The 27680-nt window shown below is 46.1% G+C and overlaps 1 protein-coding gene and 1 long non-coding RNA gene across 2 annotated transcripts; one reads left to right on the top strand and one right to left on the bottom strand.

Moving 5' to 3' along the window:
* Positions 1-268: 268 nt before the first annotated feature.
* SMO (smoothened, frizzled class receptor) lies at positions 269-27680 on the bottom strand. Its single transcript, XM_055590876.1, has 12 exons — positions 27351-27680; positions 12059-12264; positions 11169-11378; positions 10754-10926; positions 10199-10418; positions 9980-10103; positions 8486-8578; positions 7713-7821; positions 6592-6777; positions 6029-6177; positions 5386-5520; positions 269-5167 (listed from the first exon to the last, which is right to left on the bottom strand). Exons 1-12 carry the CDS (start codon positions 27673-27675, stop codon positions 4755-4757), a joined length of 2343 nt encoding a protein of 780 aa, XP_055446851.1. The 5' UTR covers positions 27676-27680; the 3' UTR covers positions 269-4754.
* On the top strand, positions 3482-9235 carry LOC129659485 (uncharacterized). The gene is made up of 2 exons (XR_008718089.1): positions 3482-3617; positions 8711-9235. It is a non-coding gene; the product is annotated as an uncharacterized LOC129659485 (long non-coding RNA).

Here is a 27680-nt window from a genome sequence, read left to right as displayed (position 1 = left end):
AAATTAAAAAGCTGTCAAAAGCAGTACATAGTTTATGAATGCATAGCTTCATTTGCACATAAGAAAATATAAAAATGGACTGAAAGAAAACACACTAAATGCAGACAGTTGTTTTTTGGTTGAGGAAAGGGAAAGTGGGAGGAAAAATGAAATAGGGGTGTTGGTCAAAGAGGACTTAGCTAAATCTGTTTTACTTTATTTCTTCATAAATGTAGGTTGGAAGAAAATATGTTAACATTTTTTTAAGTTTTTTTTTTTAACATTTTAAAATTTATTTGAGTAGTGGGAATATGGGTGTTTATTAGGTTGTTCCTTGTGCTTTTCTGTATCTTTTTAGTTTTTCAGATTAAAAACAAAGAGAGTCATACACAGGCAGAGGAAGGGTTGGAGCAGTGGACATACTGCTTACAAGAATCTGGGACCAACAGAGGCAGGTCTTACAAACTGGGAAGTTGGATGACTGAGTTTGAGAGGGGTAAGGGGGGCCCAGTTGAGCTGTTGAGGGCAGAGCCAACTTGAGGGGTGAAGACATGTTGACCTCAGGACAACAGGACAGCCACAGGGAGTCCCTCAAACCAAGTTCCTCTTGGACCCTGAGGAGTTTCTTTCAGGAGTCTAACTCAAGAGTTTTGGTAAGAAAGTGGCCACTGTGGCTCTCAGTCACAAGATTTTTCATTCCTATAAAAATACTAAAATATACAACTGGTCTGTGGGAGTGTCCACAAAATTTCAGATTTCCAACAGCTGCCTGGCCAGCGTTCACAAAAGGTAGGCTCACGGTGTCCTCTAGTGGTCACAGAGTCTATCAGCCTCAACAGACAGGTAACAAACATTTCTCAGCTTTTTAAAACCCCAGAATAAGCTCCTCCAACACACCATTATAATACAACTAAAGAAAGAAGAGATGGAGGGGATGTACATGGAGATAGAAAGAAAGTCATTTAATACTTCCCCTTGTTTCAAAAAAGATCATTAGACAACACTGATCATTTTTATTGTTTTGAATACTGCTTTGGGAGAAGGAAATGGCAACCCACTCCTGTATTCTTGCCTGGAAAATCCCGTGGACAGGAGAGCCTGGTGGGCTGCTGTCCATAGGGTCGCACAGAGTCGGACACAACTGATGCGACTTAGCATGCATGCATGCATGGATAAGGTTTAAAAATAGCTCTACTACTGAAGACATACAGATGGCCAAGATGAAAACATAAGATGCTCAACACTGCTAATTATTAGAGAAATGAACATAAAAACTACAATGAAGTATCACCTCACACCAGTCATCACACATACACACACACACACACACACACACAAACCTTACAAATAGGGAATTCCCTGGCAGATCAGTGGTTAGGACTTGGCATTTTCACTGCTGGAGCCCAGGTTGGATCCCTGATAGGGGATCTAAGAGCCTGCAAGCCATGGGTGTGGCCAAAAAAAAAAAAAAGTCTACAAATAATAGATGCTGGAGAATGTGAAGAAAAGGGAACCCTCCTATACAGTTGGTGGGAATGTGAGGTGGTGTAGTCACTGTGGAAAACAGTATGGAGGTTCCTTAAAAAACTAAAAATAACGTATGATCCAGCAATCCCATTCCTGGGCATATATCTGTAAACGATGAAAACCCTAATTTGAAAAGATACGTGCACCCCACTGTTCATAGCAGGTCTATTTACAATAGCCAGACATGGAAGCAACCTAAATGTCCATCAACAGATGAACGGATAAAAAGGGTGGGGTATATATATATATAACTCAGCCCATAAAAAAGAATGAAACAATGCCATTTGCAGCTACTTGGACAGACCTAGAGATTATCATACTAAGTAAGTCAGAAAGACAAATATCATATGATATCACTCGTGGAATAAAAAAAAAATGATACAAATGAACTTACTTACAAAACAGAAATAGACTCACAGACAAACAAATTTATGATTACCAAAGGGGAAACACAGGGAAGGATAAATTAGTTTGGGATTATATATAAAACCCACTATTAAATATAAACAACAAGGACCTACTGTGTAGCACAGAGAACTATATTCAATATCTTATAATAATCTATAATGGAAAAGAATCTGAAAAATATATATGTAACTGAATCATTTTGCTGTACACCTGAAACTAACACAACATTGTAAATCAACTATACTTCAATTAAAAAAAAAATAGAAATTAGCTCTACTACTGTTGAGAAGAGCAGTGATGGCAAGAATGAGCAAGGTGGGCAAGCACAAGGGGATGTGGGGAGGCCAGAGGGAACACAGCATGGGCAATGTGGATAGGAGGAAAAACCAAAAGTCAGACCTAAGAGCAGAAAGAGTCTGGACTGCAGAGTTAGGAAGGCCCTGGGCCCAGTGTGTTACTTACTAGCTATGAGGTCTGTGGGCAAGTCATTTTACTTCTCTGAAGTTTGTTGCTACAGAAAAATAGTTCCTCTGCCTCTTCCGAATTAAAGGAGAGGCAGCAGAGTGCAGGGACTTCCCTGGTGGCTCAGACGGTAAAGAATCCGCTTGCAATATGAGAGATCTGGGTTCAGTCCCTGGGTTGGGAAGATCCCCTGGAGGAAGGCATGGCAACCCACTCCAGTCTTCTTGCCTGGAGAATCCCATGGACAGAGGAGTCTGGCTTGGTAGTCCATGGGGTTGCAAAGAGTCAGACACGATTGCATGAGTAAGCACAAGCACAACACTCAGAGTGCAGAGGCCAAGAACCAGGTGACTCTGGAGCCAGACGGCTCTGATGGAATGCCAGGGTTATCACTTTCTCTCAGGCAAACTTTTGAACTTTTCTTGTACCTAAGTGTCTTGGGGGTGTTAACAGTGCCTCTGAGGTCTGTTGTGAGATTCAACAGGTTAATAGATACAAAGTGCTTAGAGCTAGCAAGTATTTAATAAGAATTAGCTCTTATTGTTATCATCATTATCCTTATACACATGTAAAGTACATAGTAGATAATCAGTGTTAGTTCCCTTTCCTCTTCCTTTGGAATTTGGCTCTGGGCAAATTGCTTGTGTCCCCATCACTTGAGCAACACCCATAAACAGGCACACTTAATACTGCACAATACCCTCTGAGTCGTCCGTGGGTAACACCCCCTTTCCTCCACCCACTCTTCCTTTCCACAGGATCCTGAGTCCAGTTCCCAGTTTTCTACTGACATCTTTCTGGAGGAAGTGGGACTAGCAGGCATCCCTCAGAGAAGCCTGAATTTCTCTGACAGCCCAAGGGGAGGAAGCTGTGGATGCGAATGCACCTGGTCCCACAGACATCCCTTGTAGAGGCAAGAGGTTCCCAGAGGGGGCCTGGGATTGCCATGAGGATCCATGCCCACCTATACTCCCCAGCAGGGGACACTTGCTTTCTGCAAGTGTCATCACTGCAGGGAGAAGCTGCTCGTCCTTGCTCATTCATCTCATGATCAATGCGCAGTGAGGCAGCTGTGGCCAGAGCCTTTGTCCATATATAGAACCAACTGGCCAGGAAGGACAGCCAGCACATTAAGCTGACATCGGCCCGACATCTGTCAGTGGTGACCTCATTAGAACTGAGCTCTTGGCCTTGCAGAATAGTTTGCAGAGGAAGTGAAGGACAAACGAGATTACGACCAGGTAAGTGGGTCAAGACGGGGCCTCTGGAAAGAAGCACATCAATAGATTATACAAAAACCTTTTATTTACTGTTTATATTTTGTTTCCTTATCCCTATCCTCTGATCTGGAACCCAGCCAGCTGCTAAAGCTCCCTGCTGTCTGGTTCTTGACACTGGGGCCTTGGATGGGGGTAATGAGAGGTGGGAACCTCTTCACCCACCAACTGTGGAAGTTGAAGGAAGCGTTCCTGCCTGGCTGAAGTGTCAGCAGCTTCCCAAGGGTAGTTCCTCAGTCAGAGGATCCATCCCCTGAGAGATAGCATGCATCTCTCTGAGGCCCAGAGGCTTCCCATCACTCGCAGCTTCTCCACCATGCCAGGCTCTATGGCTGAACCAACCTCTCACCTGGAGATGGAGCCCAGTGGCAAAGGGGTAGGGCGTGGGGGCAGGATGGAAAATGCTGCAACTCTGGGTCCTAATCAACAAACAGGAAACAGGAAAAGGCTGGCCTGGTTGAACCGAAAGGGGAAAGGGGAAAGAAGGGTGCCACAACACCCAGGGTGGATTACTGGCCTATGGTGGAGCCAGCTGGACACTTTTAAGAGAGGTTACAGCCCCTATGGGAGTAAGTACTCCCAGCCCCACAACCAACCAGAAAGGGGAGAAAGGAGCTCTGTCCTCAGGTGGACAAAGGGATAATGACCCAATGAACACTTTTGGTCTGAGAGTGCCAGGGAAGGGCACCCATTGGCACAAACAAGGGCAGCCAGCCCTCATCTGCCAGACAGGGGCTGGCCACCACAGCCCATGCAAGTATGCATGCAAGCCCACGCAGCCTTGCTCGCACCTTTACCGCCACACTAGGAGCTCTGCTACCCATGACCCCGCTGGAGACTGACGCTGCCAGCCAGGTGGGGCAGAATCAAGGACCCTAACCTCCAGGGCCCTGCCCCGGTGAGGCCTATCCATGGAGATGTCAGGGCTCCTTCCTGCAGTCCTGGTGCCATGAGCCGTCCACACTGAACTCTCCGGGGAAGGAACTGGGCCCTCAGGTGCTCGGGAAGATAAGATCCTGGACAGAAGCACTCTCAGGGAGGAAGAAAAGCCTCGGAACGGTATTTGTTCCTCCTTCTTGTTGCAGGTCCTACTCTCCAGGCTCAGAAGTCGGAGTCTGCATCCATGAGTTCTGCCTCCATCAGGTTGGTGCGGGAGTGAATGGGCCCCAGTCCCTGCCGGCGGCCCTGCGCCCAGGCCACAGGGGCTGGGGCGCTGGGCTCTGGGCAGAAGGGGTTGGAGACCAGAGTCCAGGCTCCAGGTCGGCAGGACTCCCCAGGTCCCCAGGCGCCCGCGGCCACCAGGCACTTCTGTCGGGGCAGCTGTGGCAGCCGAGGGACCGCACTAGGGGCAGAGGCAGGGCCCAGGGCGGGGAGGTGAAGCTCCGGGGGTGGCACCAGCGGGCACACCTCCTTCTTCCTCTTCCTCCGCTTCTTCTTCCGGCCCAGGCGCTTCTCCAGCTCCGGGGAGATTTCTGCCTCAACCAGCCACAGGTTGGCTTTTTCCTCTGGGGGCACTGACGGTGGGAGAGAGAATGGGAGCCTGGGACTCTAAGCTCTGTGCGCATGGCACCTTCTCTCCCCGGGCCCCTTCTCTTGGAGCCGGGGACCCATGCTATAGTTCTCCAAGGCCTTCCCCTCCCTCTCCCCTGCCGGCAGCTCCTGTTACTCCACTCCCAGGACTTTCTTCCAGCCTCAACATCCCCCACCTTCCTACAGGAGTGGAAACCCATACCTGGCGTTGCCACTGGGGTGACAGACACATCCTGGGGCAGTATGGCACCTCTCCGGGCCACCATCTTGGTGACGTGCTGGGCCCAGGCAGAGGACACGTCGGCTGAGGGCTCATTGAGGTCAAAGGCCAAGCCCGCTGTGGAGATGGAAGGAAAGGGCGAGGTGCCATGACTGCCCAGGCCCTCACCGTGACTGCTCCTTCCATATTTGGTACCATTCACCTTCCCCCAGCCCTTGGCTCCCACTTAACTTAGCACAGAAAGCCCACCCTGGTGGGCACAGCCAGATCTCTACCGATCCCCGGTTTGAAGGGCATGGGGGCCTGAGGAGACGCCAGAAACCCAGTGCCAGAAACCTGACTTCCAGTAGCCCAGGGAGAACAGGGGAAGAAGACGGTTGAAGGTGAGGGAGATGAGTCCTTTGGAACCAAATCACCAGTAAGCAGACCCAGGAGCAGAAACAGAGGGGAGAGTAGCCTGGGATGGAGTGGTTGGGGGGATGGGGGTGGCGGGTTGGAGAAGAAGGAGTATGTGAACAGAAGAAGGAGCACCATTCCTCACAGCCTTGCAAACAGACCATGAAGCCACACCAGCCTGGAAGGGAACTGGGAATGGGCTCCAGAGGAGAACAGAGTGGCAGCTCACCCACAGGCCCGTCGTGGGAGACGGTGTGCATGCTGAAGGAGAGCTCCTGGCCTGGGTTCTGCAGCAGCTCCCGCCGCTTGGAGAAGGCCTTGGCGATCATCTTGCTTTTCTTGATCCGTTTGGGTTCATCATCACTCTGCCCCGTCAACCTGAGGGCAGAAAGATGGGGCAGGGGGCATGGAGCAGCCACTTCCCCTCAAATCTTGCAAAAGACCAGCAAATCCATTCCCTCCAGGAAAGGAGCCTCCAGAGCCCTGAAGAGTAGAGAGGCCTTCTCTGCCAAAAAGGGAGGCTAGAATGCAGGGCTCCTGTGCCCAGCTCTCGAATCACTCCTCTCTTAGAAGACATGAAGGCACAGTCCTTGGCCCATCCTCGCAAGGACACAAGGTGTCACCAGGGTGCAGTGGTGAGCCACAGGAAAGGCCGCTTTCGGCTGCTCGGCCCCTTAGAAATCACACCTGCTCAAGGCTGCGCTGGGACTTGTGAGACCTGACCGAGCCTACAGGATGCTGAGACTGAGAGAACGAGGCAGCCAGGTCAGGACGGGCTGCTGCTGACCCCACCTGCACCAGGTGCGCCTCCAGATGAGCAGCGTGGCCTTGGTCCAGACCCAGGTGCTCATGGAAATGCCAGTTCCAAACATGGCAAATAGGTTGATCTTCTCCACCAGGAGGCTGGGGCGATTCTTGATCTCACAGTCAGGGATGGGCTTCTTGGTGGGCAGCCCGATGGTCACATTGGCCTGGCATCTGTGGCAAGGGGTAGTAGACGGGTGAAGCTTTCTGAGTCTCCCTGGTGGTTGCCCAGACAATCAATCCCAACACTAGAAAGAGTGAAGCCCACATCAATGATTTGCAATCCTAGGTGATCATTAGAGTCACCTGGGAGCTTTTAATGACTCTTGATGTTTGGGCCACACCCCATTCAATGAAATCAAATTTCTGGGGGAGGGACCCAGACACACACTGGACGCTGGAGCCTTTAAGGAAGAGTCTGAAGCACTTAGGATTTTTAAAATGTATTTATTTATTTATTTGAAGGAATAAATAAGAAGGGTCTTAGTTGCGCATGTGGGAGTCAGCATGTTGCAGTCAGTTCCCTGACTAAGGATCAAACCCAGGCCCCTTCATTGGGAGCATGGGGTCTTAGCCATTGGACCACCATGGAAGTCCCAATGAGCATTTTAACTCCTATTCCTGGTATCAGTATGGACTGCACTTCTTGAAGTAGCTGAGGTGCCTTACCCTCGCAGATTTATCATCATGTGACACAAAAAAAGCACAGGCAAACCCAGAAAGCATTAATGGGTTGTTAACCTGTTGTAGAGCAATAACTATTGCTGTGCAGGGATCTGCAATACGCTCTGTAAAGAGTCCATGAGAAATAGAAAGCAAGATCTGTGGCCAACACAAGAGGTGGGGAGAAGCCAAAACATACAATGGCTTAACAGTTACAAACGCACCAGCCAGGCAGCCTTGGGGATGAGAGGGAAGGGCGGAGCTGGGCAGGGACCCCAGGGCTGTTGGCCATGTCTGCAAATTACGGAGCAACTAACAGTGTGAGCACCCAAAGCAAGACGGGCAGTTTCTCTCGCCCTCTGAGGTTGGAACCTAACGGACCCCTGCTGGACCACAGAGAGGGGTCTCCAGTGCCCACCACTGCAGGCCCCCAGTCCCCCACTCACAGCACATAGTCCCGGAAGCTGCGCTCCCACTCAGCCTGGTTGAAGAAGTCGTAGAAGTGGCAGCTGAAGGTGATGAGCACAAAGCCAAAGGCCAGGAAGCCAAAAATGCCTGTGGAGGGTCAGGGGTGGGGCAGGGTGTCACCCATCCCAGGTGTGGGAGTGGCGGTAGGGAGGAGGTGTTCGCCCCACATGGGCCTGAAAGACTCTGGGGTGACTTTGTGCTGGGCTCAGTTTAAAAACTGTTTTCTCTACAAACTTATGGTTACCAAGGTGGGGGAAGTGGGGCACGGATAAATCAGGAGTTTGGGATTAGCACAGAGAAACTACTCTATATGAAATAGATACACAAGGTCCTATTGTATAGCATAGGGAACTATATTCAATATCCTGTCATAAACCATAATGAAAAGAATATGAAAAAGTATCTGTAGATATATATATCTGAGTCACTGTTCTATACACTAGAAATTAACATTGTGATTCAAGTACACGTCAATAAAACATACAAAAGAATTGTTTTCTCCAAAATAAGATAAGAAATTAGAGGCACTTGAGGGCTCTAAATAGGCCTCAAGTGTTGACATGAACTTGAATTCTTCCAACTGAGAAGGAAGGTACCTTCCCTTTTGAGCTGCTACCACCAGCATCACCGCCAACACACACACACACACGCACACACACACACGCACAGAGCCTAGTCTTGCCCCCTGGCTGCTAACTTCAGCCTCCAATACCCTTCCCCAGTGGGCGTGGTGATGGACGGACCCACTCACCCAGTCGCAGCATGGTCTCGTTGATCTTGCTGGCTGCCTTTTCGCTCAGCAGCCCAGGGTGGTTGCTCTTGATGGAGAACAGGGTCATGACTCCTGAACATAAGGGAAATGGCAGACATTAGTGGGGGCCAGACCACTCTTCTGGGAGGGATGGGTGTGTGGCATCCCAGGAGGGTCCTATGGTCCTGGAATCCCAGGTCTGATGACTTTTGTGCTGATTTAAAGCTGGAGGAACTGGAGACACTGGAGTGCAGCTGGTGGCAGACATGCTACGGACAGGAAAGACTGGAGCAGGGCAGGGAGACAGTGGAGACCAAAGACGCCTCACTCCTGGTCCAGCCTCCCCAAGAAAGGCAGTGGGTCAAAGTTATTCTGATGAAAAAGGCCAAAGAAGAGACCCCAGGATAGTGCTCTCCAAGAGAAATATAATGTGAGCCACACTCATAATGTCAAATTTTCCAGAGATGGCTGAATGGCATCATCAATTCAATGGACACGAGTCTGGGCAAACTCTGGGAGACAGTGAAAGACAAGGAAGCCTGGCATGCTGCAGTCCATGGGGCCACAAAGAGTCAGACATGACTGCGCAACTGAATAACAACTCATAATCTCAAATTTTTTAGAAGCCACCTTCAAAAAGTAAAGGGACACAAATGAAATTAACTTCAATGCACCTTAAAAACAATAAATCATTGTCTACATTATCATTTCAACGTGTAATCCGTATAACAAGCTGTTAATGAGACTGTTTACTTCTGTGTGTGCTTGAGTCTTTGAAGTGCAGTTTGTATTTTATGCTATGACACGTCTCAACCTGGACTAGTTTCAACACACGTGGCTGGTGGCTACCGCACAGGAACACACAGATACAAAACACATCAGAGGCCCAGCCACTGCCAAGGAGACGGAAACAAGGTGGGCTGAACAGGAGCTGGGGGAGGAAACTGAAGTTTACAGAGAACGCTCAACAAAAATGAGCTCAGACACGGAGGCTCATTGTGGAGGCGGCAGATTGAAACAGGGAAATAGAGAATCTGTGTGTGTTGTGAAAACTCTGCGTGTGTGTGCACCGTGGGCAGAAAGGAGCTGAGAAACCAAGCTCCAGAGACTGAGCGTGTATATAAATTCAGGGCACACACACGATGGAAGGCCCCCAGCTGGCCCACGTGGACGAGGTAGGTCACTCAAGGTGTTTATTACACAAGGGCATCTGGTCAGAGCTGAGCAGGGGTAGCGACCCAGCCCAAGCTCCACTCAGCAAGCCGTTAGCCTTCACATAAGGCTGGATTGAGGGCAGCATTTTTCTGGCCAAACAAAGGTGCTGCCCCACACCAAGTGACGTGGTGCTGTGTCTGTCTGTGGTGCTATGTCTGTCCTTCCCCTTTGCCCCAAGGCCCCAGTGAGCCAGCTGAGGTCCTGCCTCAAAGGCAGCAGAGCTGGCAGCTCCTGACTCCTGCTTACACAGAGCAGGTGCTCAGCCCAGTCCTCACTCACCTCGGATGAGGAAGTAACCTCCCACAATGAGCACCAGGCCAATGGGGGCCAGCACGAAGCCAGCGCGGTATCGGTAGTTCTTATAGCCCACAAAACAGATGCCGCTTACAGAGTCCCCGTCCACCTGCAGGAGGAAGGGGTAGGGGGACAGAGTGGGTCACTTTCTCCCGCACCCACGTCCGCCCCACACGCGTCCCCACCCCGTACCAGTCACTAGACCTGGGCCACGGCGAGGATTGCCACAGTGAGGACAAAGGGGAGTGACCACGTGAGCAGGTGGAAGTAAGAAGTCTTGCCCGAGAGAGGCTGGTAGGTGGTCCCCAGGGCTTTGAAGGAGGTGTGCCAGGCGTAGGTGAGGACCACAAACCAGACGACGCCGGCCATCAGGGCATAGTACACGATGACAAAGATGATGACGCAGGACAGGGTCTCATTGGAGCTGCGCAGACAAGTGGGGTGTCACTTGGGGTGCTCATTCTGTATTCTATCTACTAAGTCTCCCCCCCTCTGGCCCTGTGGTCCCCAGACTCCTGGCTTCTAAGGTCTGAAGTTTCTTCTAGGAGTCAGGGCTTGGAGACCAGGCTTGGGTCAGAAGTGAAGAGGATACAGAAGATGTGAAGAGTCCAGGCTCTAGTGCTGAAGACCCTGGGTGCAACAAGGCAGAGCTGAATCCCATGCTGAAGTCTCCATTTCCAGTCCAACCTGCCCCTTTTGTGGAAAATGGGCATCAGCCTCTTCCCCTCGCCCTCGCCTCTGGGAACCCAGGACACCTACGTGGGCTCCCCAAGCCTCATGGTGCCATCAGCACGGCAGACGATCTCCCGGCGGGCCCCATCCATGAACTGGGCCAGCCAGCCAATGCTGCCCACGAAGAAACATGCATTGACATAGAAGAGGATGACGGCGGGGTAGCGGTTGGAGTTCCGCCAGTCAGCCACAAATGTGGCCTAGAAGAGAGAAGAGGGGCCCATTCCACGGGGTTAGGGCTGTTCTGCCACTCTTATTGGAACTCCCCACCCCTCTAATCACCACCCTTCCCTGAAGACCCCTGTCAAGTTCTCCTCCCCCCGATTCCCAGAGCCCAGCCTCCCACGGACAACTGGCTCCCTCCCTACTTTACAGGCAGCCTGAGGGTCCCGGGCCCCCACCTCTCCCTCTGCCCTCCACCCGGGGCCTGCCCTCTGCTGACCAGGGTGAAGAGTGTGCAGAGGCCCGTGACAGCCCCGAAGGCCGCGATGTAGGTGTGCATGTCCTGGTGCTCGGCCTCGGTGAACAGCGGGTTCTGACACTGGATCCCACAGCCCTCCACATCCTCATACCAGCTCTTGGGGTTGTCAGTCCGAACCAAGGGAGCCTCGCATTGGCCGGAACTGTTGAACTTGATGTTCTGCACCTCATTCTGGCAAGGAGAGAAGGGGAGAAGACAATACAGTGGAAAGCAGTAGGCTCGAGGTGACCTTTGGTTTAATAAGAGGTGCAGGGTTAGCACGGCAGAGAGGCTGAAAGCGCAGGTGCTGTAGACAACCTTCCAGCATCTGAATCCCAGCCTTGCCGCTCAGGGACCACATAGCCTAGGGCAAGTTATGTGACCTCCCTGTTAGCTCCGTTTCCTGATCTATAGGACAGCAGTACTTACTTCATGGTGTGATCTAAGGGTTAAATGAATAAATAAATGTAAGATGTTTAAAATGTATTTGGACAGTAATAAATAATGATTACTATTATTATTAATGTGCTCTCCTTCACTCTAGAACTAGATCCCATCCCTGTCTTGGTGTCGCTTGCGTTTTACATGTGCAAGCCCAAGCCCTGACTCCCTAAACAGACGATAAACTTTCTGAGAATAGGTTTGTCACTCATGACTCCTGTAACTCCCCAGTGAGTAACAGAGTGGGTGCTCAAAAATGTTTTATAGCTAGATAAGATAACCCCTGATGGACTGGCCCAGTTTTGGTTTGGGTCTGTGGCTCGCTGAGCCCATGACTTGGGATCTTTCAGCACAGTAGGCTCTGAGCTTCCCTGCCCCTGCTGGGCCCTGTCCCCATGCCCAGCTCAGCCCCGGCCCTGCAGAGCACTCACCGGGCAGCCCTCGGGGAAGTGGTCAGGGGTGCAGCGCAGGAAGTCGGGCCAGCCCCGCTCCCTCTCCACGATGGCACAGGGGCCGCGGGTGGCCTGGCAGAGGGTGCGGCTGGGCAGCTCCACCCGGTCGTTCTCACACTTAGGCATGTACACAGCACATAGTAGGGGCTGGATCACTGCCCAGCAGCGGGGGGCATTCCGGAGGCCTGCGGGTGTAGCCACAGTGTGGATACATTGCAGTGAAGACCCCTCCTCACTCTGACCCACAGACCCAGCTGCATCCCCGTTCCCTGGGCCTAAGGCATCTCTCTTGGCCATGCTGCAGGCCATGACTGCTCAGGACCCTCAGGCACAGCATTTCTCAGCCGGGCATTTGGGCGGGACCATTCTTTGTACAGAACTGTCCCATGTACTGCAGGACATTTGGCATCCCTAGACCCTGCCCACTAAATGCCAACAGAAACCCTAAGTCCTAGTGACAACCAAAAATATGCTCCCTACCCCTCCCACTCCAGGGTTGGGACTGGAAGAGGCTTGAAGAGGACTTCTGGGACATTGGTAGTATTCTATTTCTTGATCTGGTACCAGTTACATAGGTATATTTACCTTGTGAAAATCAATCTGTGCCCTTTTCTCCATGTATTAATATATTGCAGTTCAATTAAAGTTTTTAAAAAGCCCCCATTTCAAAATGACCCACTAAAGGACTGTTGGCACCTCTGGCTGAGAACCCAAAATCAATTTACCTTTGACTTTTTTAGGGGCATTCTTAAACCTTCTACAGTCCATGCGGAAGGAGGGCTGTGGGACCCACCCCCACAGGGCCCGTGCACCAGATCCAGGAGGTGTTTTCCCTTGCCCAGACCCCCGGACCCTTGTTCCTCTTACCAAGCTGAGGTGGGACAGAGAACAGGTAGGAGTTTAGGAAGAGGTAGTCAGGGGAGCCAGGTACTCCAAAGCCAGAAGAGGAAACAGGAAATCAGATGGAGAGAAACAGAGGAGGCTGTATCCAGTGCAGGGGGAGGAAAGGTCTTGTCAGCAAGACGCACGCAGGTGGAGGTCTCCCAGCAACCCCGCCCCAGCCCAGGCCTCTACCCTGCTCCCCCGTGGCTAAGCTCACTTCAGCATTCCATCCCTCTGCTCCTCCTGAATCATCCCTCCTGCAGGAACACCAATTTCCCAAACAAGATGTTGTATTAGGAGAAGCTTCTGAGGAAGTGAGAGCCAACATGGGGAACTGCCCAGGCTGGAGCTGGTGGGGGCAGGTAACTTCTCTTTTGGGGAGGGAGGGATAAGGAGCATGGACCTCAAAATTTGGCCTGCCTTAGTCCAAATTGTGGCTTTACCATTTCCTGGCTGTGTGATCTTGGACAAATTACTTAATCTTGAGCCTTAATTTCCTCATCTGTGAAATGGGGATAAAAGATTTAGTGGAACTGTGGTGCAGAGTGAGATAATGTGCCAAATGTACATAGCCCAGTACCTGTCATATACTAAGCACTCAAGAGATATTAGCTGTTACTGTTACTTATCTGAGGCCTCTGACCACTCATAGCTCTCACTAGCAAAGCCTATTCTAAGGGTGCAAAGCAAATTCCTATTGCTTAATAGGCAGTGTTCTTGGGGGACTTCCCTGGTGGTTCAGCGGCTAAGACTCTGCCCAGGTTTGATCCCTGATCAGGGGACTAGATCCCACATGCTGCAACTAAAGATCCACATGCAGCAATTAAGACCCAATGCAGCAAAATTATATATATATATAAATTTTTTTTAAGTGACAGACTTTATTTTCTTGGGCTCCAAAATCACTGCAGATGACTGCAGTGATGAAAGTGACTGCAGCCATGAAATTAAGATGCTTGCTCCTTGGAAGCCTGGCGTGCTCCAATCCATGGGGCTATAGCTGCTGCTGCTGCTAAATCGCTTCAGTTGTGTCCGACTCTGTGTGACCCCATAAACGGCAGCCCACTAGGCTCCCCCGTCCCTGGGACTCTCCAGGCAAGAACACTGGAGTGGGGTGCCATAGAGTCAGATACAATTGAGCAACTGAACTGAACTGATATTTTAAAAGAAGACATGTCCCCAACAACAGTTCTCAGACCTGACTCAAATCAAAATCACCTGGGGGACCTTTATCCCTCTAGATGGAGAACCCAGTCTCCAAAATTCTGACTGCCTGGGTATGGGTGGAGGACACAGCAGTGGTTGCTAGGGGATAGAGTAGGAGAGGACTTTGCCTACCAAGGGACAGCACGAGGGAACATTTGGGGGTGATGGGGCTGTTCTCCATCTCGAATGCAGTGGCTGCATCCAGGCTATGCCTTTGTCTAAACTCATAGAACTGTGACAACAAAGAAAGTGAATTTTACTGGATGTTTATTAAACAATACATTTTAAATAGGGAGGAGCTCCCTAGAATAAAATGTATTTTAGAGGAGAAACAGATAGACGTTGAATAAAGATACTGTGGAATATGGGCTGGTCTTAGTGACTTGCTCCACCAATAAAATGTGGTGGCAGTGATGTTCTCAGACTCTCAAGCCTTGATCATAATAAGAAGCCATTCGGTTTTTGCCTGGGTCTCTTGGAACCCTTGTTCTTGGAGCCCAGTTGCCATGTAATCAGATTAACTATCCCAAGGCTGTCCTGCTGAAGAGGCCTGGTGGAGAGACTGTATAGACAGACCCTGGGGCCAAAAGAAGAAAGGGAAAGTTCAGTTCAGTTCAGTTCAGTGGCTCAGCCGTGTCTGACTCTTTGTGACCCCACGGACTGCAGCACACCAGGCTTCCCTGTCCATCACCAACTCCTGGAGCCTACTCAAACTCATGTCTATCACGTCAGTGATGCCATCCAACCACCTCATCCTCTGTTGTCCCCTTCTCCTTGAAAGAGAAAGAGATGCTGCATTTTTTCAAGTTCCTAACTTTTCCAGATATCCCAGTGAAGGCCACAGACATCTGGGAACAGAAGCAACCCATCCCTGCTGAGTGCTGCCCAGATTGTAGACTCATGAGCAAAAGGAATGGTTCTTGTTTTAAGCCATCAGGTTTTGGAATGCTTTGTAATATAACAATGAATAACTATTAATAGAACACATGCACACACACATACATACTATATCCTTTATTTTTCTGGATTTTGTGATATTTGTGGTAATTATCAGCTTTGAATATATGTATGTGTGTATGTGTGTATATATGTATATATATATATATATATATATATATATATATATAATTTGTTTACATATTTGGCTGCACTGGGATCTTAGTTGCAGCATGTGGGATCTAGTTTCCTGACCAGGGGTTGGACTGAGGCCCCCTGCATTGGGAGCTCAAAGTCTTAGCCACTGGATCACCAGGGAGGTCCCAATTATCAGCTTTTTAAAGTGTGCAACTTTTCTTTTTTTTTTCATTTTAAATATTGTTTTGTACTTTAAAAATAAAATCCTCAAGGAAAAGATAGATTATTAAATAAATCTTGAAAGACAATTGAGGGAACTTCCCTGGCAGTCCACTGGTTAAGACCCCAAACTTCAATGCAGCGGACTCGTGTTTGATCCCCTGGTCAGGGAACTAAGATCCCCCATGCAGTGCAGTGCAGCCAGAAAAAAGAGAAAAAGAAAAAACAAACCTACTGCATAGCACAGGGCACTCTATTCAATACACTGTAATGATCTACAGGGAATAGAATCTGAAAAAGAGTGGATATATGTATATGTATAATGATTCACCTTGCTATACAGCAGAAACTAACACAGCATTGTAAATTAATTTGAAATAATAAAATGTAATAAAACTAATTTTAAATATAAAATAAAAATTAATTTTAAAAGTAAAAACTCACTGAAGAAAAGCTAAAAAATCAAATTGCTTAAAAAAAAAGAAAGACAACTGATGAGGCAGCTTGGGGAAAAAATAAGTTGGATCCTTACCCCATTTCTTACATAAAAAATAAATTCCAGATGAATCAAAATAACTACATTATTTTTTAAAAAATTAGACTACTAGAAGAAAAAGTGGAAAATGTTTTTTGAAAATCCTAGAGTGGAAAAAGCCTTTTGAAGTATGATGCAAAACTAGAAATTTTGAAATAAAAGATTTGAAGAAAAGACTTCAGAAAAATAGATAGTGGCTTCCCAGGTGGTGCTGGTGGTAAAGAATGAACCTGCCTGCCATGCAGAAAAACAGATAAATTCAGTAGGGTAAAAAACAAGATCATAAGAAAAGCAACACACTGAGAAAATATATTTCCAATAAACATCACAGGTAAAGAAAGAATTACTTTCCTTATGTGCATAAAGCTCTTCTAAATCAATAAGAAATTCATAATCCTATAGAAAAACGGGCAAAAGATAAACAAGAGATCACACACAGAAAATACAAATGGCCTTTAAAAACATAAAGAGATGTTCAGTCTCACTCAATAAGTGTGGAATAGAACTATAATGACATATTTTTTTAATCTTTAGAAGGATAAAGGTCAAAACATTTGAAAATGCTACATTGGCAACAGCGTAGGGGAAACTGGCAGTTTTGTACATTTTTAGTAGGAATAAAAATTATTAAACACTTATGGAGACTGTCTGATACCAGCTATCAAATATACTCACAATTCCACTTTATATGTTCACAAAAATCATATATAAGATTATTTATTGTAATATTGTTTGTAATAGCAAAAGAGTAGAAACATCCTTAATATATATCCATCAATAGGAGACCTACTAAATAAAATGTCACACATCAATATAATAGAACACTATCGAGGCTTGAACCATTTGTGATGAACTGAAACAACCTTCACTATATCCTGTTAAACGGGTGCAGTTGAGTAGAGGACACTCAACTGAGCCTGCAGAACCACTACTGGTTATGGGAGGGAAAATAAGAACGCACATACATTTGTACACGTTAGATTCTACAAAAAGACACAAAACTAGTGTTGGCAGTTGCCTGTGGGAGGAGAAATGGGGAGCAGGAAGCAGAAATGGAAGGGTTTAACTTTGGTTACTTTTCAATTTTGTACTACCTATTTTATTAAAGTAATTTAGCTTAAAAAATAAAGATGCAAATTACTGGGATGGGGGAAGCTTCCCAGAGAAGAGAAGGAAATGCAACTGGAAACAAGAAGAAAGGGGACATCGATTTTATCTATTTTTTTTCTTTTTTTCTGGCTGTGAGACTTAACCACTGGACTGCCAGGGAATTCCCTTGTTTTATTTCCTTAATAAAATACGAAATAAAAAGAAAAAATATGAACATAGGTGTTATAATAGTTTCTTCACTTTTTCTATATTTATGTACTTTAAAAATAATATTTGATACAATTTTACCTCAGATATGCAGATGACACCACCCTTATGGCAGAAAGTGAAGAGGAACTAAAAAGCCTCTTGATGAAAGTGAAAAGAGGAGAGGGAAAAAGTTGGCTTAAAGCTCAAAATTCAGAAAACTAAGATCATGCCATCCGGTCCCATCACTTCATGGGAAATAGATGGGGAAACAGTGGAAACAGTGTCAGACTTTATTTTTTGGGGCTCCAAAATCACTGCAGATGGTGACTGCAGCCATGAAAGTAAAAGACGCTTACTCCTTGGAAGGAAAGTTATGACCAACCTAGATAGCATATTGAAAAGCAGAGATATTACTTTGCCAACAAAGGTCCATCTAGTCAAGGCTATGGTTTTTCCAGTGGTCATGTACGGATGTGAGAGTTGGACTGTGAAGAAAGCTGAGCACCAAAGAATTGATGCTTTTGAACTGTGGTGGAGAAGACTCGAGAGTCCCTTGGACTACAAGGAGATCCAACCAGTCCATTCTGAAGGAGATCAGCCCTGGGATTTCTTTGGAAGGAATGATGCTCAAGCTGAAACTCCAGTACTTTGGCCACCTCATGCGAAGAGTTGACTCATTGGAAAAGACTCTGATGCTGGGAGGGATTGGGGGCAGGAGAAGGGGATGACAGAGGATGAGATGGCTGGATGGCATCACTGACTCGATGGACATGAGTCTGAGTGAACTCCGGGAGTTGGTGATGGACAGGGAGGCCTGGCGTGCTGCAATTCATGGGGTCACAAAGAGTCAGACACAACTGAGCGCCTGAACTGAACTGAACCAAACTGAAACTTTAAAAAAGAATTTGGGTGATTCTGATGATCAATCGAGTTGAAAACCATTGTGCTAAGGATGGTTCAGCATTAGAAAATTTCATCAATGCAATTTACCATGTTGACAGAAAAAAATCATATGATCATCTCAACAGAGGAAGTGGTTGATAAAGTTCAACATCCATCCATGATAAAAATAATAATTGGCAAATTAGGAATAGAAGAAAATTTCCTTAATCTGATTAAATATAACTACAAGATTCCTATACCAAATATCACATTTAATGGTGAAAGGTATAAAAGCTTTCTCTTTAGAATGAAGAAAAAGTCAAGAATGAAGACTGCTGCTGCTATTATCACTTCTATTTAACCATGTACTGGAGGTCTTAAGTAGTGCAGTAAGGCAATAAAGAATATAGGACATATAGCTTGAAAAAGGAGAAACAAAACTTATTATTCACAAATGAGATAACTTTGTATGTATATAAATTTAGTTAGTTTACTGGATTTAAAATCAATTGTATCTCTATGCAACAAACAAAATGAAATGTAAAAGCACAATTTATAACAGCATTAAAATGTCAAGTACCTAGGAATAAATCTAACAAATGGTATTTAGAACTTTTTGCAGAAAACTGCAAAAAATACTGAGAAAATTAAAGATCTACATAGAATACTTAATGAAATGATTAGAAGACACAATATTGTAAAGATGTCATCAAATTAATCTATATACTCAATGTAATTCCAATCAAAACCACCAACAAATACTTTTACATGAAATACAAAGGGTTAAGAATAGACCACACTGTCTATTAAATAGTGCCATCCTCTAAAGCAGAGGTTCTTAGCCTGGAGGTCACAAAGAGAATTTAGGGGTCCATGAACCTAGATGGGAAAAAATTATATCTAACTGAAATTTAGTCTTTCCCAATTATGAATATGAGCAACAAACCACAGAAATGATAGCAGTACCTGTGGCTCTGTCACAAATAGAAATTAGATACTTTTGTTGGAAACACCTCAAAATATTTTTACTGCTCATCACTACCTTGACATTACAGTGCTTATTAAACCCACACTAAATCTTATCTAGTGTACTAATAAAGAAGCACACATACATTAGATTGTAAACTTGTTTTTTAACACTTGATAACTATATTTCAATATAATTCATTTCTTTTGTAATCCTATATGCTTTTCAATCCTACATGTTCTACTTTATGAATTAAAAATATTATACTGAGAAGGGGCCCATAGGTTTTACCAGACTGCCAAAAAGGTTTATAGCTCAAAGAAGGTAAAGAACCCTGCTATACTGAAACATATACATTACCATATGTAAAACAGATAGCTAGTGGGCAGTTGCTATACAACACAGGGAGCTCAGCACGGTGCTCTGTGACAACGTACAGGGGTGGGATGGGGGCTGGGGTGGAAGGGAGGTTCAAGAAGGAAGGAATATATATATACTTAGGGCTGATTCATGTTGTTGTATAGCAGAAACCAACACAACATTGTAAAGCAATTAACATCCAATTAAAAATAAAATTTTATAAAATGACCATGCTATAAAGATATGATAATTAAAGGGATTTCCTTGGTTGTCCAGTGGTTAAGACTCCAAGTTCCCAAATCAGGGGACACGAGTTTGATCTCTGGTTGGGGAACCGAGATCCTGCATGCCCAAAGGCATGGTTAAAAAAAAAAGATATTATAATTAAGATGGTATGATAAGAGATAGACAAATAGACGTATGGAATGGAATAAAGATCCCAGAAACAAAAATATATTTGAACACTTGATTTATGGCAGACCAGTACAGAAAAGAATTTTTTTTAAATAGATGATGTTGAGACAATATATATGAAACTGGAGTTCTAAAATAATCAATTCCAGGTGAATTATGTACCTAAAATGAAAGGAAAGAAGGTAACAGAATGAATTCTTGACTTTGTGGTATGAAAGGACTTAAAAGTAAGACACAATAAGCACTAATCATAAAAGGTTGATAAATGACTACCTTAAAGTTCAGAACTTCTGTCCAACAGAAGACACTGAGAGAATGAAAAGGCAAGCTGCAGAATAGAAAGTATTTTCAATACTTATAACCAATAAAGGACTTATATATAGAGTATATAAATAACTACAAATCTTACAAATGTGACAGATAGTCTGACAGAAGAATGGGCCGAAGATCTGAACAGAGGTTTCACAAAAGAAGAAATCTAAATGGCCGGTGAAGGAACATCTGAAATGGTGCTTAACCTCACTAGCAATCAGGGAAATACAAATTAAAAGCACAAATACATACAACCACGCAGCCACTAGACTAGACTGGCAAAAAAAAATTTTCTTTCAAACTTTAAATTTTTTATTTTGTCCTGGGGTGTAGCCAATTAACAATGTAGTAGTTTCAGGTGAGCCGAAAGGGACTCAGCCACACATACATATATATCCATTCTCCTCCAAACCTCCCTCCCAGCCAGCTTGGCACATAACACTGAGCAGAGTTCCATGTGCTATACAGTAGGTCCTGGTGGGTCATCCACTTTGAAAACAGCAGTGTGTACATGACCTTCCCAAACTCCCTAACTATCCCTTCTCCTTGGCAACCATAAGTTTGTTTTCTAAATCTGTGTCTCTTTCTGTTTTGTAAGTTCATTTGTAAAATTTCTTTTTAGATTCCACGTATAAGGGATGCCATACGATGTTTCTCCTCTGACTTACTTCACTCAGTGTGACACTCTCTAGGTCCATCCATGTTACTGAAAATGACATTATTTCATTCTTTTTTGTGTGTAATAATTGTTCATTTAAATTAAAAAAAATTTTGCAGCGTTGTGTTGGTTTCTGCCATACAACAATGCAAATCAGCCATAATTATACTACATCCCCTTCCTCTCGAGCCTCCATCTCCTCCCTGATCCCAACCCTCCAGGCCATCACAGAGCGCCAGACTGGGCTCCCTATGCTCCACAGCAGTTTACCACCAGCTTACAGCTGATAGGGTATATATGGTGATGCTATTTCTCCATTCATCCCGCTCTCTCCCTCCCCCATTGTGTCCACAAGTCCATTCTTTACACCTGCATCTCCCTTCCTTCCCTGAAAATAGGTTCCTCAACATCAATTTTCTTTTAATGGCTAAATAATATTTCATTGTATATAAGTACCATATCTTCTTCATCCATTCCTCTGTTGATCAACATTTAGGTTGCTTCCACATCTTGGCAGTAAACAGTGCAGCAATGAACACTGGAGTGCATGTATCCTTTCGGATCATGTTTTTCTCCAGATATATGCCCAGGAGTGGGATTGCAGGGTCACATGGTAGCTCTATTTTTAGTTTTTTAAGGGACTACCATACTGTTCTCCATAGTGGCTATACCAATTTACATTTACACCAACAGTGTAGAAGGGTTCCCTTCTCCTCATCCAGCATTTGTTTGTGGATTTTTTGATGATAGCCATTCAGACCAGTATGAAGTAATATCTCATTGTAGTTTTGATTTGCATTTCTCTAATAACTAACAATGTTGAACATCTTTTCATGAGACATCTATATGCCCTCTTCAGAGAAAGGTCTACTCAGACCTTCTAGATTGGCAAAAATTTAAAACACTGACAGTACCAAGTGTCAGAAATAACATGGAGCCACAGTGACTCTTCTACAGGAATAGTGAGTGTAGAAGTTGGTACAATGATTTTGAAAAACTGACGTTATCTAGCAAAGCTGATATGCGTGCCCTCTTACCTAGCGATTCCATTTCTCTCAGTATGTACCTAGAGAAATTTGACCTAGGGGCACCAGGATATACAGAAAAGAATATTCACAGCAATGTTATTCATAGTAGCCAAAAACAGAGATAACTTAAATGTTAAAGAACAACCAAAAGGGGACTTTCCTGGTGATCCAGTGGTTAAGAATCTACCTGCCAATGAGGGGACATGGACTTGATCCCTGGTCTGAGAGGACCCCACATGGCCAAGGAGCAACTAAGCCTGTGTACCACAACTACTGAGCCCACATGATACAAGTACTGAAGCTCGCACGCCCTAGAGCGCATGTAATGCAACAAGAGAAGCCTGTGCATCGCAATGAAGAGTAGTTCCTGCTCACTGCAACTAGAGAAAGCCCTCGAGCAGTAACAAAGACCCAGCACAGCCAAAAACAAAAACAAACAAAAAAGAACAATAAAATAGATAAATTGTGGTATATTCTACAATGGAGTACTATTCAGCAATGAAAAATAAGCTGCAACAACATGGTTGAATTTTACAAAATAACATAGAGCAAAAGAAGTAAGACAAAAAAGAATACACACAGCTCAGTTCCATCTGTTTAGAGGTAAAAAACATGCAAAACTGAAATACACTGTTCAGGGATTCCAAAACTAGATGGTAAAACTATGGAGGAAAGAGGGAATGATCAAAAACATCCGGGTAGTGGTTACTTCTAGAAGAGGAGGGAAGGAGATGTAATTGGAAAAGACAGAGGGAGCTCCCAGGTGGCCCACCATCACTTGACTCAGGTGTCATTTTATATTTATTTATTATTTAGTACCTCTGTGTCATATGCACCTTCTGTATACAGGCTACATTTCACAACTCAAAAGGTAAAAATCTGAAGCAAAAATGAAAACTTGAGCCCATGGGTGTTTCTCTGTATTTTTATACTTTCCAAAAATATATATTTTAAAAATGATTCTGATCATCAGCCAGGTTTGGGAACAGCTCTAAGGAAATTCTTTCTGGTCTGCCTTTGCAAATAACAGACCTCCTCTCAATCTCTCAGCTAGATGTCTGAGTAGCAAATGAGAAATTCCTCCCAGCTTCTCCAGCTCTTCCCTACCAGCTGCCCCCAGCTGGGGGACAGGGCTGCACACCCCTGTGCACACACAGAGCACAGCAGTGGTCAAAGAGGCTACGTGCTGGTGCTCAGAGACATATTTCCCCTGCCAGCCACAGGTCTCTTTGCTTTCTTACCCCACTTACCAAACCAGCCAGGTCTGGCCAAATGTGGGCCATAGCCTGGATAAGTATGTTTGTCTGGTCAGCTTGGAAAGCCTGCGAGGAGACATTTCATACTATCCTGGGGTAAGATGCTGATTGCCTGAAGAAGCCCAAGTCTAGAGAGTTGAAAGATATAGGCGAGACAGACCTGAGTTCTATATAAACTTACAAATTGGCCCAACCTGAGATATTCCTCACTTCCAAAGGCTCAGCAGTCTAGGCTGAGGAAGCTCATAGTGGCTACCTCTCTTCAACAACTCCTATTCTAGGTTTGGTTGAGCATCAAAGAATTGATGCTTTTGAACTGTGGTGTTGGAGAAGACTCTTCAGAGTCCCTTGGACTTCAAGGAGCTCAAACCAGTCAATCCTAAAGGAAATCAGTCCAGAATATTCATTGGAAGGACTGATGCTGAAGCTGAAGCTCCAATACTTTGGCCACCTGATGCGAAGAGCCGACACATTTGAAAAGATCCTGATGGTGGGAAAGATTGAGGGCAGGAGGAGAAGCGGGTGACAGAGGATGAGATGATTGGATAGCATCACCAACTCAATGGACATGATTCTGAACAAACTCCGGGAGATGGTGAAGGACAGGGAAGCCTGGCATGCTGCAATTCATGGGGTCGCAAGGAGTCAGACACAACTGAGCAACAAAACAATTCTAGGTTTGCTGGGACTCTCCACACAGATGTCTTCCCTAGTGACTCAGCTGGTAAAGAAGCCGTGGCTACCCACTCCAGTATTCTGGCCTGGAGAATTCCATGGACTTTATAGTCCATGGGGTGGCAAAGAGTCAGACACGATTGAGCGACATTCACTTTCCACACAGATGTCCAATGAGCCCCTCTAATTCACATGACCAAAACGAACTCGTACTTTCTTCTTAAACCTCCTCCTCTTCTAGCATTCTCCAGCTTAGTGAGAGGGAATGATACCACCTTCCATCCAAGCCTGAAACCTGGGTCCTCCTGCTCACTCATCAGCAAGTCCCATTGGTTCTACTTGTGAAATCCCAGGATCTGTCCATTTCTTCCAGGCTGTCACTCCAGTACTGACCACCATCATCTCTACTTCAACCATCCCTTCAACAAGCAAACTGGCTTCAGGCTTCCCTTCCTCTCATGGCTTCTTCACACAGTACTCAAGGAGATCGGTCTGAAATGTAAATATGATTCCATCTCTCTTCATTAAAAGACTTCAGTGCCCCCTTCTTATTTTCCAGCAAACATCCAAACTTTCCAATATGGGATATGAATCCCTTTATTTTCTAATTCTCTAGGTCTTATCTCTCAGAATCCTATCCCTCACATGCTTTGATTCATTTCTACTGAAATTCTTATACTTCCTTAAAAGTATCAAGCCCTCTCGCCTCTACACCTTTGTACATCTATATCCTCTTCCTATCCCTTCCCACCCAAATCATCCTTGGCCCCAGAAACTCCTACTTATTTCTCAGGTTGTGGGTTAAATGTCAGTTCCTCCGGGGGTCTCTCACTGTTCCCCAAAGTCCTCTGTGTTCCTTCATCATCCTACCAGGTCACAATACCTTGTAGAGGTATTGCTAAAGCCTGGTTTAATTGTCTGTCTTCCCTTGACGGCAGGGATCCTGTCTGTATTCTCCATCTTTATCTGCCCCAGAAACTGATCCAGGATGACTTGTAGCCAGCATCCAAACACCTAACTGAATGAATGAGTGGAAAGCTATGTACTCAGAACTCTGAGATTAAAAAAAAAAAAAAAAGAAAAGAACAAGTCTCTACTTTCAAGTTTACAGACACCCTAAATCATTTCCACCTACAAAAACACCTCCAAGAGCCAGATGACACTGACTACGTCTTAAGCCAAATCAAGTCTACTAGCTCAGGACAGGACAAATCACTAGCCAGAACTCTTAGCTGAAGGGTTCTCTGTGATTCTCACTTTTGGCTCTGGTTCACTCTACCCACTTACTGATCCAGCCCATACCTATACCTACTTCTGGCTCTACTTCACATGAAACATCTAGCAGAAAGACTAGACATAGAAAAGGAACATCCAGAAAGCATATGGGAACGGGACTGAGCTGAGGGATGAAGGATGAGGGCAGAGAAGAACTCAGAGTTAACTAAGGACCAGGGCTCAGTGCCGGAACCCCTGCAGGACTGTGTCCCACCAGAGTCACAGCTAGTGAGGTTCAAACCTATGCAGCCAGCAGATGGTTCTAACTCCTAAACTTTTCTGCCAAAACCACTTCTGCCCAGCAACTGCTTTCAGGAGCTTGGGCTGGAGAGAGGTTCATATCCTTCCACCTTGATTTGATGATAACTACAGAAGGGCAGCATCACACATGCATTTAAGTTGGGGGAATTCAACCATAAGCCCCTGTTAAATAAATAAGAAGAGAGAGATGGGAGGAACATATCCTTTCATAGTGTGAGCAGCTCAGAACTGGGTGAGATTCTAGTTTGGAGACATTTAGATTTTCCATACAATTGGCTCCTAAACTCAAAGGTGGAGAAGGAAATGGCAACCCACTCCAGTACTCTTGCCTGGAGAATCCCATGGACAGGAGACTGGCAGGCTATAGTCCATGGGGTTGCAAAGAGTCGGACATGACTGAAGCAACTTAGCAAACTCAAAGAAATCTTGTTGATACCTTTCTTTTGCGTGTGTGTTTTTTTAATTTTATCATTTCTGCATTTATGTAATTTTAAAAACTAAAATTATATTTTCTATGTATGCCCCTTCTTACATACTGTGCATTACTATATGTTGCACATGCATACAAACATACTACCATAAAAGAGGATATGAACACAAAGTCACAGAGACCTGACATTGTGGCCATTTGTGATTTTTTTCAAAGTTACTGTTGATTACACATGGTTTCTGCCTACATGTTGACTTTAGAATCCAATACCCACAAAGGATGTGGCTCCACTATGGGTACCATCCTCCAAGTTCTTCCTCTGACATCTGTACCAAGCGAGGAATGACATGGCTTTGTTCAACATCCGGCAAAGACTCAGAACTCCAGCGGTCAATGTGACAATGACAGGCAGCCTACAAACACTTCTCTATCAAGATGCTGGGGCAGAATGGACATGCGGGACATCCAAGACCTATCAAAAGAAGGAGGTTCCCATGTCTGCTCCTGGCTTTTGATTTTAGTTTCTGTTTCTTCAAGGACAATTTTGGAATCACACTAGCTACAAGCAAGGGGTGGTGAGGCAAGTTCCCTTCCCTTATCTTTAGGTCCCCAGCCCGGAAGAGTGACAAGCGGGGAGCTAATCCACTCCACACTGCTAAAGAAGGACCTGCTTGGGTTTAGTCTGCAGTTTTTCAGATCAGGTCATAATCCCAGCTTGAGGTGAGGCTTCTGGGACTTCAGGCCACCATGTAAGTATCCAAGGGCCTGGACACTCCAGACTTAAGTGTCCTTCCTCAACGCAGACCAGTCTGAGAACCCAAACTTCCCAAGAACACACAGATGATGGTTAGAAGAGTCTCATTCCTTCACAATTTCGGACAGGGAACAGAGTCCCCATTTTTCAGATGAGGAAACCGAAATCTCCTGTCAAAAGCAGGACAAGATCACAATCCTCTGGACTTCTGGCTCCCAAAACAAGATTTCTGGAGCTTTCTGATTACCTTTTAATTAGTCATTACCAGGGGTTTCTTACCTTTCACAAATTTCACTCAATTTTTTCTCCCCATCTTCCCTCAATGCCTAAATCTTCTACCCCCATCTTTCCCTCTCCAATTCGATTTCCTGGTCTCTGCTCCAAGGTCTAAACACCTTGCATTCCCGAGGACCCTGCTTCCAGAGTGGCACCTACGTGGAGCATCTCTTCTTAAATTAAAAAAAAAAAAAAAAAAGATGTCCTTTCTTGTGGCTCAGAGCCCCCACCCTCTCGCTCCGGGGGCCTTCATCCCCGCCCCCCCCCCCATCCTTTGCTTCCTACCCTGCTCAGGCCCTTTGTGACCCACTCCCTCAACTTCCTCGCCCTCCCTCTTCATCACCCCAGGGTCTCAAGCCTGCCTCCCAAGTTTCAGACTCTGTTCCTCCAACTGTCCCGGGTGCTGCTCCCACCTCTCACAAGCTCAGGCCCAAGCCTATTCTTTCGGAGAGTCCCCACAACCCACCGCCACGGCCCCCGACCCGGGCTCCGGCTCCCGCGCGCTTACCCGACCAGAGCACGAGCTTGCCGTGCGCCTCCTCCTGGGAGTCCGAATCCCCGGCCAGCAGCGTGGAGGTGGCCCCGTAGGGCAGCGCCGAGCCGAGGCACACGTTGTAGCGCAGCGGCTCGCAGGGGGCGGCCCGGCCGCAGTGGCTCAGCAGCGGCGGAGGGCCGGTCACGGCTGCACTCCTTCTCGCGCTCCCGCCCGCGCTCCAGGGCCCCGGCCGGGTCGCGTTCCCGCTCAAGGCCGCCCCCCGGCCCGGGCCCCCTAGCAGCAGCAGCAGCCCCAGGAGCACGAGCTCCGGCCCCCGTGCGAGGCGGGCAGCGGCCATGGCCA

Source organism: Bubalus kerabau, chromosome 8, assembly GCF_029407905.1.
Source record: "Bubalus kerabau isolate K-KA32 ecotype Philippines breed swamp buffalo chromosome 8, PCC_UOA_SB_1v2, whole genome shotgun sequence".
NCBI lineage: Eukaryota > Metazoa > Chordata > Mammalia > Artiodactyla > Bovidae > Bubalus > Bubalus kerabau.
The sequence above is the reverse complement of the archived record's forward strand: the minus strand, read 5'-3'. Positions and strand labels throughout refer to the sequence as shown.

What these genes read in the sequence shown, in the direction of transcription:
- SMO (XM_055590876.1), bottom strand. Translation starts at nt 27,675, where the DNA reads ATGGCCGCTGCCCGCCTCGCACGGGGGCCGGAGCTCGTGCTCCTGGGG. An exon ending in AGCTTCCGGGACTATGTGCT is followed by an intron (nt 6,778 to 7,712) that starts GTGAGTGGGGGA and finishes CCCTTGCCACAG; the next exon opens with ATGCCAGGCCAATGTGACCA. An exon ending in TGGAGGCGCACCTGGTGCAG is followed by an intron (nt 6,178 to 6,591) that starts GTGGGGTCAGCA and finishes TTCTGCCCTCAG; the next exon opens with GTTGACGGGGCAGAGTGATG.